We start from the raw sequence: 16,637 nt of genomic DNA on the forward strand, positions 1-16,637 counted from the left end.
CATTGTCCTAGACTAAACCAAAAGCAAAGAAGTTTCCTGAATAAACTAAATGCTGTGAAGGTCAGAGAAGCAGGGGCAGGGGTTTGGGGACCATGGTTTCAGGGGACATCTAAGTCAACCGGCAAAATAAAATCTATTAAGAAAACATTCTGCATCCCACTTTGATGAGTGGTGTCTGAGGTCTTAAACGCTAGCAAGCAGCCATCTAAGATGCATCAACGAGTCTCAACCCACCTGGATCAAAGGAGAATGAAGAACACCAAGGACACAAGGTGATTACAAGCCCAAGAGACAGAAAGGGCCACATAAACCAGAGACTGCATCATCCTGAGATCAGAAGAACTAGATGGTGCCCGGCTACAACCGATGACTGCCCTGACAGGCAACACAACAGAGAACCCCCGAGGGAGCAGGAGAACAGTGGGATGCAGACCCCAAATTCTCATAAAAAGATCAGACTTAATGGTCTAACTGAGACTAGAGGGACCCCGGCGGTCATGGTCCCCAAACCTTCTGTTGGCCCAGGACAGGAACCATTCCTGAAGCCAACTCGTCAGACATGGATTAGACTGGACAATGGGTTGGAGAGAGATGCTGATGAGGAGTGAGCTACTTGCATCAGGTGGACACTTGAGACTATGCTGGCATCTCCTGTCTAGAGGGGAGATGAGAGGGTAGAGGGGGTCAGAAACTGGCAAAATGGTCATGAAAAGAGAGACTGGGAGGAGGGAGTGGGCTGTCTCATTGCGGAGTATGCAGTAAGGTATATATAAGTTTTTGTGTGAGAGACTGACTTGATTTGTAAACTTGCACTTAAAGCACAATAAAAATTATTAAAAAAAATTCTACGTTGTCTAGTGGAAAAAAAAATAACAGGTTTCTTGTCACTACTGTATTACATCAACTTAAAGCCTTTGAACTCTTAGCCATGAAACACTTAGATGTTCTGTCACGATCAAAAGTTAATATTTGGTCTTCCAGAGGGAATTTCAACATCATACTGCACGTTATAATGATTTAGGAAGCAATGGATCTGAATACCAATTTTACTGTCAGAGTGATTATCAGCTGTGTCTATCATTTTAGTTTGGGAGTTCCTGGTGTCATCCTTTCTTTTGAAAGACACGATGGCATCTTGCAGGACGCCCACAATTCCCTTGCTCTCATCTGTTCCTTAAAACGACTCCATCATGCAAATGTACTTCTCTGATTTAGTCAAGTCAGCTCCTCCCTCCTCTGTCACTAATTTCCCCAACTCCTGTCACCAATATCCATGGAGAAAGGTATTTTTATAAAACACCTGGAGGCGTCTTCTCCTTGTATTTCACCTTCTCTCTTCCCCCATCAATCTTTGCATTTATCAGAAAATAAAGCCTAAATGAACAAACTTTAGCATTTCCCTCTCATACCCAAAGAGAGACTTTTCTGATTCCTAAGCAATACGACGCTTGGTGAAAATATCTTCTCTTCCCATTGGCTGCTACCACAGCTACAGGTGATTAGCAAATGCAATGCCCAGGTGGATCACAATAAACCAAACTCACTTAAACCAGCCTTGCAGATAAGCACAGAATACTTACCAGCCCATAAACACTGCCTGGCCAGCTCACACTGCAGGAATCAAGCGGCACCAGATTCTGGTGAGTGATAAATGAGATAAAACTCGAATGTATTTCAGAACTTCCCTGATGTAAATTGTTTCTGGCTCCAGGCACATCGTTATCTGTAAGACTGATTTCCAGATAACATTTTCAGTAACCAACTGATAAACAAGTTGGCAAAAGTAAATGTGCTGCCTGAAGAAAAATATCCAGCTGTATTTCAGAAGGAGTAAAGGGTCACATCACATTGACAGAAAATCTTTGTGGACTTTAAGACTAAACTGGACAAAGAGAGCAAAAGGCAAGTTACGCCGTTTGAACTGCAGGTAACGTTTACGTGTTTGACGTGGACAGAGAAAGCCTTGAGATCAATATTTATGGGAGAAAAGCAGCGAGGGGGGAAATGTTATGCTCCTAGCCAACAAGCACATCGGCAACAACAACAATTAGCAAAACAAACTAACCAAAACCCCAAAAGGTACTCTAACAGCATGTTATGTTGTGACTTAGGAGTTGCAGGCATATGTTTTGAATTTTCCAACATTTTATTTGTAGAGAGATTTGGAAGCCGGATCATCGTATTGAAATATAATGCTGGAATGAGAAAGGCTTGTTTCAGGAGGGAGTAGTTAGCTGGAAGGAAGAGCTTCATCCGGTCACCGTTTGGGCAGCCAGCTCTGCGTAATGAGTCAACACCATCCTGGATGTAACCGGAGAATCCTGGATGACTCAACGACTTGGTCAGGTCACCAGGGTGTGAATGGCATGGGCCAGCCGGGCAAGAACTCAGTGACGCCCAGTGCTTCCAGGAGGCCTGAAATGACCCCCAAGCAAACGTGGTCCAGGTCCCAGAGCATCTGCTGATGGACGGGGAAATTAAATACTGCAAATGCACCGCTGATCCTACGTTTTCCTTTCTAACATCGTGAGTAGCTAGTATGAACCAACCACTGTAACAAAGCATCCCAAAGCTCTCAACCCGGTGGTGCATCTGGCCAGTACCGGCCCAGGACCTCCAGGGGCCTGGGCGAGGAAGTTACCTCTGCCCCTGGGACTGGATCTGTCTGGGCCTAATGCTTCCTGTGAGGACAAACGATGGGGTCGCTTCCTGACTCTGACTCCAGGTCTAGGAGGAGGGCCCGGGGCCTACAGGGAGGATGTCGCTCGGGCAGAATTAGGGCAGAATCAGTGTTGTAAAAACCATTGTTGTTAGTTGCCGTCAAGCTGATTCTGACTCCTGGTGACCCCATGTGTGCGGAGAACTGCTCCATAGGGTTTTCAATGGCTGGGACCTTTGGGAAGCAGATCGCCAGGCCTGTCTTCCAAGGTGCCTATAGGTGGGTTCAAACCACCAACATTTCAGCCAGTAGTTGAGTGCTTAACTGTTTGTGCCACATAGGGATTCCTATCATATAAATAGCTGGCGTCGACAAATATTCAATGAGCAAGGGAATGGGTGGTAGGTGAGGACCTACACTCGCCAAGGCACTGCCCAAGCTCCAGCCAAACAGATCCCCCTGCCATCGTCTGGATTGCCCCAGGTTCTTGGGTGCCTTGGCTCATGCTATTCTATATACTGGAAATACTTTCCCCCCTCCCCTCGGCTAGTGACTACTGTATGAAGGTCCTAGAGCCTCTGTAACAAGGTACCATAAGCCACGTGGTTTAATACGACAGAGATTTATTGTCTCACGCTTCTGGGGGCCAAAAGTCTGAAATTAAGGTATCAGCAGACCATGTCCCTCTGAAGGCTTCCTTGCTCTCTCAGCTTCAGCTGGTTCCTAGCAATGCGTCGCTGGTAGCTGCATCACTCCAGTCTCTGCCTCTATCTTCATGGGACCATCTTCCCTCCATGTCTCTGCCTCTTCTCTTTTAATAAAGACACCACTCAGATGGGATTAGGACCCACCCTACTCCAATCCTACCTCAGGTTAACAGATAACACCTTTAAAGGCCCTATTTCCAAATAAGGTCTCATTTGAATTTACCAGAGATGAGAACATCAACATATCTTTTGGGGGATAAAATTCAACCCATTACCAAGTGCGCTAGGGTCTCCTCATCTGTGAAGCCTTCCTGGTGGCAGCCCTCCTCCACTCACCAAGTTGAGCCCCATCTCCTCTGCACCCCCATAATCCTCTCACAGCCATCACTACAAATCCCAAGGATTCCGGTATCTTGTGCCCTAGTGTCCAAGCTTCTTGAGAGCACAGGCTGTGTCTTATTTATAGAGTTGATATTTACTAAGCACCATGCCTCCAGTGTGGTACTGCGTGAATTACATTCTACAGACAAAGGCTATGTTAGAGGATAATAATCTATTCATTCATACCACTATCCCCATTTTACAGATCAGGCACAGTGAGGTTGGGTAACTTGCCTAAGGCTACCCTGCTAGTAGGTGGTCTGTTCAATGCCTGTGGAAGTCAGCGTAACGGCCCCCAAAGATGTCCACATTATATATCCCTGGAACCTGTGAAGGTTACCTGACGTGGCAAAAGGGACTTTGTGGATATGATTAAGTTAAAGATCTGGAGAGGGGAGATTAGGCTGGGTTATCTGGGCAGCCCCAGTGTCATCACGTGTATCCATGTAAGAGAGACACAGGAGAGTCCCAGTCAGAAAGAGAGATCTGGAGATACCACACGGCTGGCTTTGAAAACGGAGAGGGGGCACGAGCCAAGGAACGCGGGAGGATCCGAGAAATTAGAAAAGGCAAGGAAACGGATTTTCCTGGAGCCTCCAGAAGGAGCACAGCCCTGCCGATACTTGATTTTGGACTTCTGACCTCTGGAACTCTAAGTGAATAAATCTGTCCTGTTTCAAGCCACTGAGTCTGTGGCAGTTTGTGACAACAACCCGAGGAGCCTCATGCAGCGCCCTAAGTGGGACAGGCAGGTGGCCGCATGGCGTGGAGGGGAAGGAGCCAGTGTGTTTGCAGAGGGGCCTTTCCCACCTGCTCTGTACAGCCCCCACACAGAGGGCCGCAGCCGTCTCTGGCATGCCATGCTCGCTCACTCCCTGAGGAAGCCTGTGTGGTGACTCGAAGTACTAAGGCGGGGTTGACAGAGGTAGGCTGAAACCTGGGGAATTGGGAGCCCTGAGGTGGTGCCCCACATCTGGGGCCGCCTCTGCCTCTCCAGGAACTCTGAGCCTGGGGTGAGGTCCTCTTCATCACACACCCTTGGTACACCGCTTGCAGGGAAAGTCCTCCCCATTATTGGGGTGATGGTGATTAGCAGGCAGAGGAAGGGGCTCAAACTAGTCTTCCAGGGAAGATGAGGCAGCTCCCTGGACGGCCAGGTCTTGGCTGCACCTCAGTCCCAAGAAGCAGGGAGCTGCCCATTGCTCTCATTCTAAAGAGCTCAGCCTGTGAGTCCGGCTGTCTGTTTGTCTCGCTCTCTCTGGTGAAGGACTGGTCAGAGGTAATAAAACCAGCCTTGGCCACCACAAGCCACGGGTGTGCGGCTGGCTGAGTCACACGGCAGCAGGGCTCAGAGAGAGTACAGACTTCCATTGACCTCACTTTGGAAATCGTGCCAGACGTGACCAGACAACAGGGCACGGAAGGGCACCCTCCGTCCCAATGCTTAGCACGCTGTGTATGCTGGGGTCACAGAACGCCCCGGAAGGGAGCATCCTCATGTCCCTGTAACTCAAGAAGGGAAGCCTGCCGACTCTGGAGCAGGCTGGGCTGAGGACTGCCTCCAGGGATGCTTTAGCCATGAAGGCTTGGCCTTCAGCAGTAGCCTCTGTCCCAAAGTGACCTTACTTGGCTAAAAGGAATCTGAAGTCGCTAAAACACATAGAGTTTATACAACCATGGGGCTTATGTATTCTGAGTGCTTGCTCTGTCACCATGAGGCAGCCATCCAACATGAGACATGAGACCCCACCTTAGCCTGGAGGGCCTCACCCAGGGCTGGCCTCTGGTCAGGGTCCAGAGACGCAGCAGCATGTCCCAGAAACTGCAGGCCCCCATTCCCACCTGCACGAGTGCACCCATGAAGGCACCGGCCAGAAATGAGAATTCCTCAAACGGTACACAGAGACTCCATCAGCCCCACGTCATGGCATCCAGGCTGTGCTTTCTTCCACCCCAGGAAGCTCCAAGTTCCCAGGAGCATCTTTCGGCTGGTGGGGGTGGGTGGCTCCACAGCAGGACCTAGCTCCAAGAAATGCCTGCCTGTCCTCTACACTTGGATTGGTGCCTTATGTTACAGGCAAAGCCTGAGCTTCAAGGTTTTGTCATCAGTCTCTGCTTGGGTTTGCTTCCCTCATGACTCCTAAAACCAAACCTGACAGAAGTCTGACAGAGGTCGGGGTCAGGCTTCTCTCCCTGCACGGCTCCTGCCAGACCCAGCTGACCACCATGGCCTGGCCAGGGACACATGGTGCGAACGAGCCCAGGAACTGGCAATGTGGCAGTGAGTAAACGAGGGAGAAGAATTCAAGATGGAGTGGGGCCTACGTGCTCAGAAGATGCTCTCCTGGGGACTCGTGGCTGGGGTGCTGGGAGCTGGAGACAGATGGGTCTTGGGGTGATGAACCCAGTGGAGCAAGGCTGGGGTCCTGAGCTGCCCGACCTGGCTCTGGACCTCTGAGCCCCAGAGGACAGGGAAATGGAAGGGAGACACATAGAGGACAGGTCTTTCCCCTTTTGCAGCTGAGCTTCCATTTAAGCTCCGAGCTTCGAAGCCGCTTTAGTTCAAGACCTTGTTCCTTTGGGGCCACTGTGCATTATGGGAGTGATGTGTGTCATGACTGCAGGGTGGAATCCCAGCTTTGCACCCATGGGGGATGGATTTTGCATCTCTGAGTTTCAGATTCACCTCCTGTGAGACTGCAGTCATTGTCCCTTTTGCGGGGGCTGGAGAGGGTCAGGAGACACGATGGTGCCTGACCTAGCACCTCAATCAACAAAAACTGACCCAACAGCCACTCCTCTTTGACCGGCCACCTTCCTGGACCACACATCACACCCATTACTCTGTCTTCAGATCAAAATGTCATTCGAGGTCTCACCACCATCTCCAGAGTCCTGCTTGGAGCTTTGGCGGCCCCGGCACCCCCAGCTCTGTCCCTCACGCACGTACTTTCTCATCAGAATGTCAGCTCTTTACTGCCTGGGTCAGCAGGGACTTGTCCCCACCCTTCCCCAGCCGAAATCTTATTCACACACCGCGTCTACTCAGGGCCTCTCCAACCCAGCCCTCTGGCCCCTCTGGCCGCAGTGACCATCCCCTTCTGGGCACCCGCAAGCCATGATTTGGGGCCTCATTAGAGCATGTAAAGGCATTTTACACATCCGTTCATCTGTCTTTCTGACTACATTATGAGCTGTCTGAGGGCAGGGATTGTGGCTGACTCAGCTTGGTCACCCTAGGGGCACCTGGTGGGTGCTCTCACATCAGTTGTTGGATTGCCTTGGATGCCCACCTGGTCAGGCTCCAGGGAAGTGCATTTATGCCCACCCAGCGCCCGGCACACCTCTGGCCCTGCCTGTAGACAGCTCCTCCCGGCAAAATCTACGGAAGCCTCTTAGATCAGAGATTTCAGGAGAGGGAGCTGCCGGGGTGGGATATCTGCTCCCCCAGCCCCATGGCCCAGAGGTGGCCAGCGGCTCCCCAAGCCCCACGGCCCAGAGGCGGCCAGCGGCTCCCCTAACTCCCCAGCCCAAGGACTTCTCTAACCCCACAGGCTCCCACAGCCCCATGGCCCAAAGGCTTCCCCAAATCCTCTGCCCAGAAGCTGGCCAGTGGCTTCCCTGGGATGCAAGAGGCTGTGTCCACATACCTGGTCCCCAGAGTGTGACGCACTGCTGCTCATGGGTCTGGCAGATGCCGTTGTAGCAGTAGCCGTCCACCCCCTGGCACTGGTGGCCATCGTGCAGGTAGACGTTGGCTGGGCAGTGAGGACTGGCCCCTGTGCAGAACTCAGGGAGGTCGCAGGCGTTGCTGGAGTCCCTGCACGCCGTTCCTGCGGGCTTCAGCTGAAAGGAGAGGGCAGTCATGGCTCGCGTCCCGCAGGGAAGAGAGGAGCAGAATGCTGGGGCGAATGGAGCAAGGGCCCCTAATACAGCCTCACATAGAGGGATGAGTGCTTCAAGAGAAGCCACTTCCACGGCAGAGGGAGCTCATTAAATAAGCAGTGTCTCGCTCCGGGACCCGGTTTCCACCATTCCACTATGGGGGGCAAAGAAGGGATGCGTCCTTTTAATTTCATTCAACATTAGGGGCTCCTGATGAGCAGAGAAGCTGGCCACTGGCACCTGGTCTCTCCATGGAAAGGGAGGCAGGAAGGGGAGCGTGGGCTGTTGGGCTTGTTGATTCTTAAGAAAAAGATCTCAGGCGCCAACATCATCACGTTTTAAAATGCAATTGTTGGGGGTGGGGGTTAACAAAAACCACTCCAAGGGTGCGAGCATGAGAGCCATTTTATTTGTCATCAAATCATAGTCTCTAGTGCTTTAAGTGGAGAGGTGGGGAAGAAGCAGAACGAGAGGAGCGGTAAAGGGGTAGAAACCATCTGGCCAGGCTCTCATTTGTTCATAGATCAGAGCTACCCCCGTCCAGGTTCCCAGCATATACCCAAAGCAAGAGATAAGACTCCTGCCATCCCTTGAAAGGTCTGGAAGTCGAAAGGAATTGTTCAAAAGTCATTAAATAAAAGTGGTCACACCCACATATTGCCTCCTGACACCCACCCTCTTTCCCCCTGTGACCTGCCTTGGGCATCTCCTGGGCATAAGCCTGGCCTTGTTCCTCACTTCCCCTCAACCCTCTCCCAGGCAACTTCCACCGCCAGCTGCTGGCAGCTTCTTTGAACTTTCTCTGGAAGTTAATCACAGCTAGGAAGGGGATGAAGGCTATTTCAAAGCTGAACAAAACACATTGCATGTCTGAATTGCCTTGCTGTAGTGGGGGAGCTAAGAGGGAGTTTCTTGCAAGCAGAGTGCCACGATCAATTGCTTAATTAAAAAGAATAAAACACTACGCTTGGAACCTTTGAATCCAAGGCTCAGGCTTCTACTCATTGTCAGATCTCAGCTCTGAATAATGAGACAAACAACGACTTGCCAAAACCAATGCAATCATGGCGGCAGGAATGGCCAGAGTATAAAACTGCCACTCTTGGCTGGGCTGGGTCAGCCAACACATTCAATTAGGAGGATGTTAAGATCAAGATGTTTACACAAAACCCCTGGAACAACTTGTACAGTTTCTCAGCCCAGCATGCAGACATTCCTGGGATCAAGAGGTGGGACCCAGTGTGAGGCTGACTGGTAGGGGAGCAGAGACTTGCCTTCCTTTCATTATCAGTACAGGACCGCAAGTGTTTCTAACAGCACCACTGGACATTTTAACATTTAGCTCAAGTTTTTGATCCAATTATTAAAAAAAAAAAATTATCACAGTAAATATGTTGTTGTTGCTGTTGGGTGCTGTTGAGTCGACTTCGGCACATAGGAACCCCATGTGACAGAGCAGAGCTGCTCCATAGGGTTTTCTTGGCTACAGTCTTTACAGGAGCAGATCGCCAGGTCTTTCTCCTCTGGAGCTGCTGGGTGGGTTTGAACCACCAACCTCTGGGTTAGCTTCTGAGTGCTTAACCATTTGCACCGCCAGGGCTCCTATAAAATTTGCCATTTTACATAATATAGTTCATAAAGTTTATGTTCTAGATCCTAGTTTGGTGAATAGTGTCGGGGGTCTTAAAAGTTTGCGAGCAGCCATCTAAGATACAACTATTGGTTTCTACTCTTTCGGAGCAAGAGAGAAAGAAGGAAACCAAAGACTCAAAGAAGAAACTAGTCTACCAGACAAAGAGTCTACAAGAACCACGGCCTCATCTATCCCGAGACAAGAAGAACCAGATGGTGCCTGGCTACCACCACTGACCATTCTGATCAAGGCCACGATAGATGGATCCTGATAGAATGTGAGAAAAATGTGAAACTCAAAATTCTTAAAAAGTCTCGACTGACTGAGACTGGAGGATTCCCTGAGACTACTGCCCTGAGGTACATCTTAAGCCTCGAGTGAGAACTAGCCCCTGAGGTCGCCTTTTAGCTAAATAACAGAGTGGCTCATAAAATACAGAATATTACCTGTGAGCACCGCGCTCCTTTAAAAAATCATCTATTTGAGACCGAATGGTCAACAGTCACCCTAAAGCAAAGATGAGGGGGTACAGAGGCAGGGAAACTAGGGTGTTGAAAACGGAACAACCCGACTGCCATCACTGAGGGTGCTGACACACTGAGAGAAGTGTAACCGATCTCACTGAACAATCTGTACAGAAACTGCAAAACGGGAAGCTAATGTGCTGTGTAAACTCTCACTTGGAAACACAATAAAATACTACTGAAAAATTTTTTTTTTGCCATTTTAATCATCTTTAAGTGTATAATTCAGCGACATTACTTACAGCTGCCATGCTGGGCAACCATCACCACTGTCCATTTCCAAACTTCTCCGTCACCCCAAACAGACACTCTGCATCCATTGAGCAATAACTCCCTGTTAGGCCCAATGACTTTTAAGCCCATACATAAATAAATTCATCACAAAATGCAATTAACATGTGCATTTCACACTAAGATGGGAAGGTAATAAAATAGGAGGCAGACACAATATCAAGTTGTGCGTTAAGGGGTTAGAACACCACAAGGGGCTCTCGGGCAGCAAGCGCTGGGTCTCAGGTGGCGCTGGGTCTCAGGCCGTGAGCACTCGGTAGCCGTCTTGCCAGCACTGCTTGCCCCATCCCCGTTCAAGCACCTGACCTATTGGCGGCCCTGGGGTCAGGTCGCAGCTTTGGGCAGCTCACCTGGCAGTCCTGGCAGCACAGCCCGTGTGCGCACACGGCGTCTGGCTTTAGGGTGCAGGTGGTGGCGTTGCAGCAGTGATTCGTACATTCCTGGAGGGGGGATGAGAGCCATTAGATGGGGTCACGAGGAGCAACTCTTCCGTGAATGTCCACATCACACCCTAAGTGACTGCAAAGGCAAGAAGGAATACAAGGGCCCCGCTGCTGGGCTGAGAGCTGGCTTGACTGAGGATTATTTTCATTTGTAAGAAAGCGAAGCTCCTCTCAAGGGTTTATGAACGGACTGGGTGTGGGGTCCCTGGGAGACGTCAGCAGACCAGAGCCTCTCTCGTGGAGGGGAAGTGAGCAGGGATAAGGAAGGCTGGCAGGTGGTGGGGTCAACTGCATCAGCAGCGCGGTGGGGCTTCTTCCACTACCGCAGGTCTCAGTGCAGTGAACTGCACCAGGATCACTGGAAGTACTCTGAACTCAAATACTTAAGAGTATACATAAACCAAAACCAAACCCACTGCCGCTGAGTCCATTCCCACTCACAGCGACCCTATAGCTGGATATAAACTTTAAGTAGCCCTGGTGGTACGGTACAAACGCGTAAGTGCTCAACTACTAACTGAAAGATGGGCAGTTTGAACCCACCCAGAGATTCTGTGAGAGAAAGACCTGGTGATCTGTCCCCAAAAAGATTACAGCCAAGAAAACCCTATAGGGGGGCTCCACTCTGTCACATGGGGTCACTGTGAGTCAGAATCGATCCAACGGCATCCAACAACATAACATAAAAATTTTGCTCTTCAAAGGCTGACCCTTTGATCTAGGGTGTACCGGCAGGAAATGAAGTCCAATCCATTGTGCCTGAACCACAGCTCCCTGCAATCAACCAAATAGCAGTGGAGGAACCCCACTACAGCATAGGTAGGGGTCCGCCCTGACAAGGCCTTCTGGCCATTCAGAAACGCAATTAGAACGACAGAGAGGCTGGAGGGAGTCTGTCGATTTGCAAGGGGTTTAAACAGACAGAGCAAATATTGGAAGTATCACCCTCTCTGAAATGAAATGAGAGATGAAAACTAACTCCTTTGCTAGGCTGTGCTTTACAAGTACCCAATTTTTTTCCCCCTAACAAAAAGAAGAGAATGATCCGTTTTCGCTTAGTTATAAAGCAAAGGCCCGTATACATTTATCTAGTGTATTTATGAAGTCCTTGTACTTGAAAACACCCTAACTACTTGGGGTGTACATATTTTAGTAACTATCAGAGGAAGGGACAGGTGGAGAGTCTTTAGTACTGCTTCATTTATCAATGGCCTTTTATTTTACTCAATATGTGATGTGCTTGGAGGAATTCATCCACCAGTGGCTAGGGCGAAGCCAATCATATACTGGTTTGATGCTACAGTAGTTTACTGCAAACCATCTATTTCTGAATGTCTGTATCATTAGAACCATAAATGCAATTAACCAGATTTTGTTAGGAAACCAGCAGATTTACAGTGAAACTCATTACCTCAACCGCATCCCATGTCAAACTCTGAGATCGAGCTTTCGTTTGGTGTCGACCATTTGCTCCTCTGATAGATATATCCACGGTCGTGAAATTTTAAATTTGTTCAAGGACTTTATAAACATCCGGAATGCATTATATAAACACTAAGATAAGACTGCTAACCAGAAGTCATGTTGTAACTTTCATGGCAATAAGAGTTTCTAACTCATGGACCTACACTCCTAAATAGTTTGGGAAATTTTTTGTTCTTTTAAAAGGAGTCTGTTTAATTCCATTCCTGTTCAGTGCCCTCAAAAGTACAGCAATGCCATCCCGCTTCCTAGGGTCCAAATGGTTCTACTAACGACAGATTAACCAAAGTACAGAGTCCCTTGGAATTCGAAGTGAAATCAGCCATCCTAAATGTAGGTTCTAAGATCCTTTAAGAGCTATGCCCTCCCCACCCCCACATAACCACCAAATAATGTTAAGCAGCAGCTCAAATGGAAATGCAGCCAAATAGAATGGCTTTGACTTCAAAGGGGATTGATCATGTGAAAGAGAGAAAATAAGAAAGATAACTAAGTTTAAAAGATATTTGCAAGCTACTGGCATCTCGTTGACTTTGAACATGGAGATAAAGCTGTTTTCCCAGCCCTGTTAGCTGGAAGAATGAGTGATCTGTCAGGACAGCCTTAGGGCTGGTATCCGTCCAATGCCCGGAATGGGAAGGCTCCAGCAGCCACTTGCCTTCTAACTACCCGGAATCTGTTCCTTCTGCAGTTCCATATTTATCAGAAGGGAAAAATTCCTCATCTGTTGACACATTTATTTATTTATTTTTTAGTACTCAATAGAGAAGTTCAAGGGAGCCAAGGAATACTAAGTCTTCAAAGAAGAACAAATAATGAAGCCACTAGAGACTTCTCTGCAAACGCCCCAATTGTCATTCTCACACTGAAGGGAGAAGATACAGGTTCTTTACCATAATGAACTGGGAGAAGACTCCAACGCATCTTTTTGAAAACAGTCAAGATTATTTCTGGGAATGACAGAGCAGAAGCTGGGTCCAGGTGTGTGCTGGTGGAGGTCGTTCTGACCCCATCCACGTTCTCATGTGCTCACCGCACACTGGGCCCCTCTACAGGCCAGTATGATGCCAAGGCATGATGGCTAACTCTGGGGCCTGAGCGCTGGGTAAGGGGATACAGAGCCCGGGTTATAGGCCTGACGAAATACTTTGGTCAAAATAGTCTGGGAACAGGAAATACGCTGTCACATTGCTAGGCACGGTTTGAACTTGGACCTTGGAAAGTGGAAAAAAAAAAAAGTGAGGCAACACGCTCATCTGTGACTCAAAGATTTCTTGGAAGAACGAACTTTGGATGAGGCATATGCAAGTTTTCTTCAAGAATCAACAACTTATTCTGTGAAATAAGGACCTAAAACACAGAAATACAAAGTTGGGAGTTACACGGACTATAGACCTGACTCCATATAAGAAAGAAGCTTGTAACAACCGAAGCTGCCCTGTAATGTAACGTGCTGCCTGGGTAGGTAGTGAGACCCTGTCAGCTACAAGCTAGACGACTATGTGACAAAGATAAAACAAAGGATCAGAATTACAGACACCTGTGAATTTGCACCAAAGGTAGTGACGGTGATGGTCATGGTGGTGATTGCAGGACTGATGATGATGGTGGCAGTGATGATGGTGGAGATGGGATGGCAGTGGTGGTGATGATGGTGGTGGTAGTGATGGTGAGGATAATTGTAGCGATAGTGATGGCGATGGTGGCAGTGATGGTGATGGTAATGACGGTGATAAATGATGGTGATGCTGGTGCAGTGGTGGTGACAGAGACAGCAGTGGTAGTGGGGTAACGGTGGTGACACTGATGCTGGTGCAGTGGTGGTGGTGGTTGTGACGGTGATAACGTGGTAACAAGAGCAGTGTTGATGATGGTGGTGACGGTGACGACAGTAGTGACAGGAGCAGTGTTGCCGGTGGTGATGCTGCGGCGGTGGTTTTGGTGGCGGTGGTATGTGGAGTAAATGACTGCTAAGGGAGTCATTGAAACCCTGAGAATTCATAGCTCCACAAACAGCTGTCAAGTTTATTTAAATTCACAAACAATTATAAAGAGCTCCAATCAAAGATAAACCATATTAAGTCAACATGGCCTCTTCAGAGAAATATGGGTAATTTAAGCTAATTTTTTTTCAAGTAATTAACATCTTCTCCAAGGAATTTTTCCTCTCATGTGCTCTGCCATGATGGTTTCAAGTTTCCCTCTGCTGATCTTAGGGTTTCTGGAACTCCGTAATTAGGGCTTGCTCCTGCATGGCACCCACTCCCTGCACATGGAGACAAAACTAAACACTGCTGAAGACAATATCATTAGCACTGCTGGATTCTGAGCTTCTCTACACTCCCCCAGTACTTATTCACCCTGGACATTCTTGCAGCAGCTGTCAGACCAAGATCATTGGTGCTCGTAAGGAAAACCTCAGAGAGAAACTTGGGGACTGAGTGATGGTGTAGATTCTATTAACCAGTTGTTGATTTGATGAACACAGAAATACGAGGATGCCCTGGAGTCTCAGCACAATTTTCCTTCCACCCGAGAACCCCTTTTCATAACAGCCCTCCCCTTAATTCAGCTAAGCCCACCTTGCACTCGTCTTCCATTTCTGCTTGCACGAGCCCTGGGGAGGGAATCCCACGTGTAGACTGCCTGCGATACAAATGACTTGCTTTGATTTATTCTAAACACAACTTCCTCCAAGCTTCGAGGAGGCCCTTGTTTTCCTAGGTAGGCTTGCTGTGTCTTGTCTCTTTCCCTTTCTCTCTCAAGATTATTCAGAGACTGAAAAGTGGCCATTAAAATTTTTATGTTGATTAACTTAATTCTGGACCCTACAGAAACCAGAATGGTCCCTGACACAGGTTGGAAAAGAGGGTTAAATAAGCCCTTTGCTGGATAAAATGTTCCCTGCTTTCGCTTGTTGCTTCTGAAAGTCAACAAGATTTGAGGTAGAAGCCTTGGGAGCCCCCGACTTTGTATACAGAGGAGGCTGCGGCAGCAACGGCAGAATTTAAACTTGAGAAGCAGCTCTTGGTGAAAAATGAACGGCGCTTATTCAAATTCCCCTCTGGTTGCCTATCTTCCAAAGAGAAAGGAATGGTGTTTATTAGCTATTTGAAGCTAGAATGCCAAGGCTTTCTTTCCATCGAACTCAAAGCTAAATGCTTTTTTATTGTTCTTGTCCTCGTCTTGCTGAGAATATCACGCCCTTCAATAGAAAAGATTCTTTATCTGTTTAAACCAAGTGATATGACTTAGTCTGGAAGAAAGTTAAAATTCAAGTGAGCCAGCCTAGCTTGGGAAGCTTGTTCAAGGTGGCCATGCAGGACTTTTGCACCCTGAATTTCTAGAACTTTCATTCTGCTGCACAGCCCCGCCAAGTTCTCACATCTCTGCCCAGCCAGGGATGTGAGATGAACCCTCTGGAAAAGGCCCTCTTACCTCCGGTTCCCCACAGTCACACTCCTCTCCCTCCTCCACATATCCGTTGCCACACTTCTGGCCGCCAAAGGACTGCTTGACTTCAGGCAGGTTGAACAGGCACATCCCCATTCCCTTCTCCAGGCTGGCCTCCAGGTCCCTCCTGCTGCAGCTGCTGAACACCATGGGGAACGGGTACCTGAGAAAGAAGAGCCCAGAACAGTAAGTCCTCAGGGTGCAGAATGGCCTTGCCTGTCCTTTTTGAGCTGCTATGCATGGTGCCACTGTCAACTGTGCCAACATCTATGTCCACTGTTGGTTTCAATGGCAAAGGCTTAAGTTACTCAGCACACAACAAGGGCTCTCAGCTATGTCAAGACAGTCGCTCCTGTACAGTGCCAGTGCCCCAGTGAAGAAGTACTTTCACAAGAAAAGATCTCTGCATGGGTTTCAAGTCAACAAATTTAGACAGTCTCCTAATAGACACTGTTAATGGCTCTTGATAAACTGACACAGTGGGAAGTGAATTCTTACAGTTTTTAGCTTATAATACGAACATGTACCAACGCCCTTACTGGAAAGTGCAAAGGAGAAAAGAGTACGAAGGATTGCGTCATCAGTTCTGTGTTCAAGGTGATGCAGCCCTCAACACAGGTCAGGTTTGCCAATACTCGCATTCAGGTCTATAAGGTCAAGTTACCACCTTCCTGAAGCAGGCCACCAGACAGTGGAACCAAAACCAAAACCGATGCCATCTAGTCAATTCCGACTCACAGAGACCCTAGAATTGGACAGAGTAGAACTGCTGTATAGGGTTTCCAAGGAACAGCTAGTGGATTTGAATCGCTGATGTTTTGGTTAATAGCCTGAGCTCTTAACCACTATGCCACCAAGGCTCCCCAGAGGGCGGAGGTGGTCCCAAAATGTAGGTCCTACTCTGCCCCTTAGGCACCAAGGCCACAAAGGGCTGGGGCATAGTCACCAGCTGCCCAGCAAAGTTTTTGCCCCAGAGAGGCTTCCAGAGTGAGCTGTGCAACTGGTTCTTTTTTTTTTTTTTTTTTTTGCTGGCAATATACACAACCAAACATATATCCATTCACAATTTCAACATGTCTGTTTCAATGACATTGGTTACATACTTCACATTACATCACCCTTTTCAGTATCTCTATTTATATTTATTTTAGTCATCAAGTGCTGCTATAACAGGAATAG

At 48.4% G+C, this 16,637-nt stretch overlaps 1 protein-coding gene across 5 annotated transcripts in view; it reads right to left on the reverse strand.

Annotated features, from left to right (window-relative positions):
* ADAM12 (ADAM metallopeptidase domain 12) overlaps window positions 1-16,637 on the reverse strand; it is a 381,920-nt gene that overhangs the window by 52,454 nt on the left and 312,829 nt on the right. For all 5 annotated transcript variants that reach the window (XM_049854705.1, XM_049854708.1, XM_049854704.1 and 2 more), the window contains exons 12-14: window positions 15,444-15,621; window positions 10,431-10,520; window positions 7,398-7,593 (exon numbers count right to left, since the gene is read on the reverse strand). In XM_049854705.1, coding sequence (XP_049710662.1) covers window positions 7,398-7,593; window positions 10,431-10,520; window positions 15,444-15,621 — 464 coding nt within the window. The remainder of the gene's footprint in view (window positions 1-7,397; window positions 7,594-10,430; window positions 10,521-15,443; window positions 15,622-16,637) is intronic.

Source organism: Elephas maximus, chromosome 16, assembly GCF_024166365.1.
Source record: "Elephas maximus indicus isolate mEleMax1 chromosome 16, mEleMax1 primary haplotype, whole genome shotgun sequence".
Taxonomy (NCBI): domain Eukaryota; kingdom Metazoa; phylum Chordata; class Mammalia; order Proboscidea; family Elephantidae; genus Elephas; species Elephas maximus.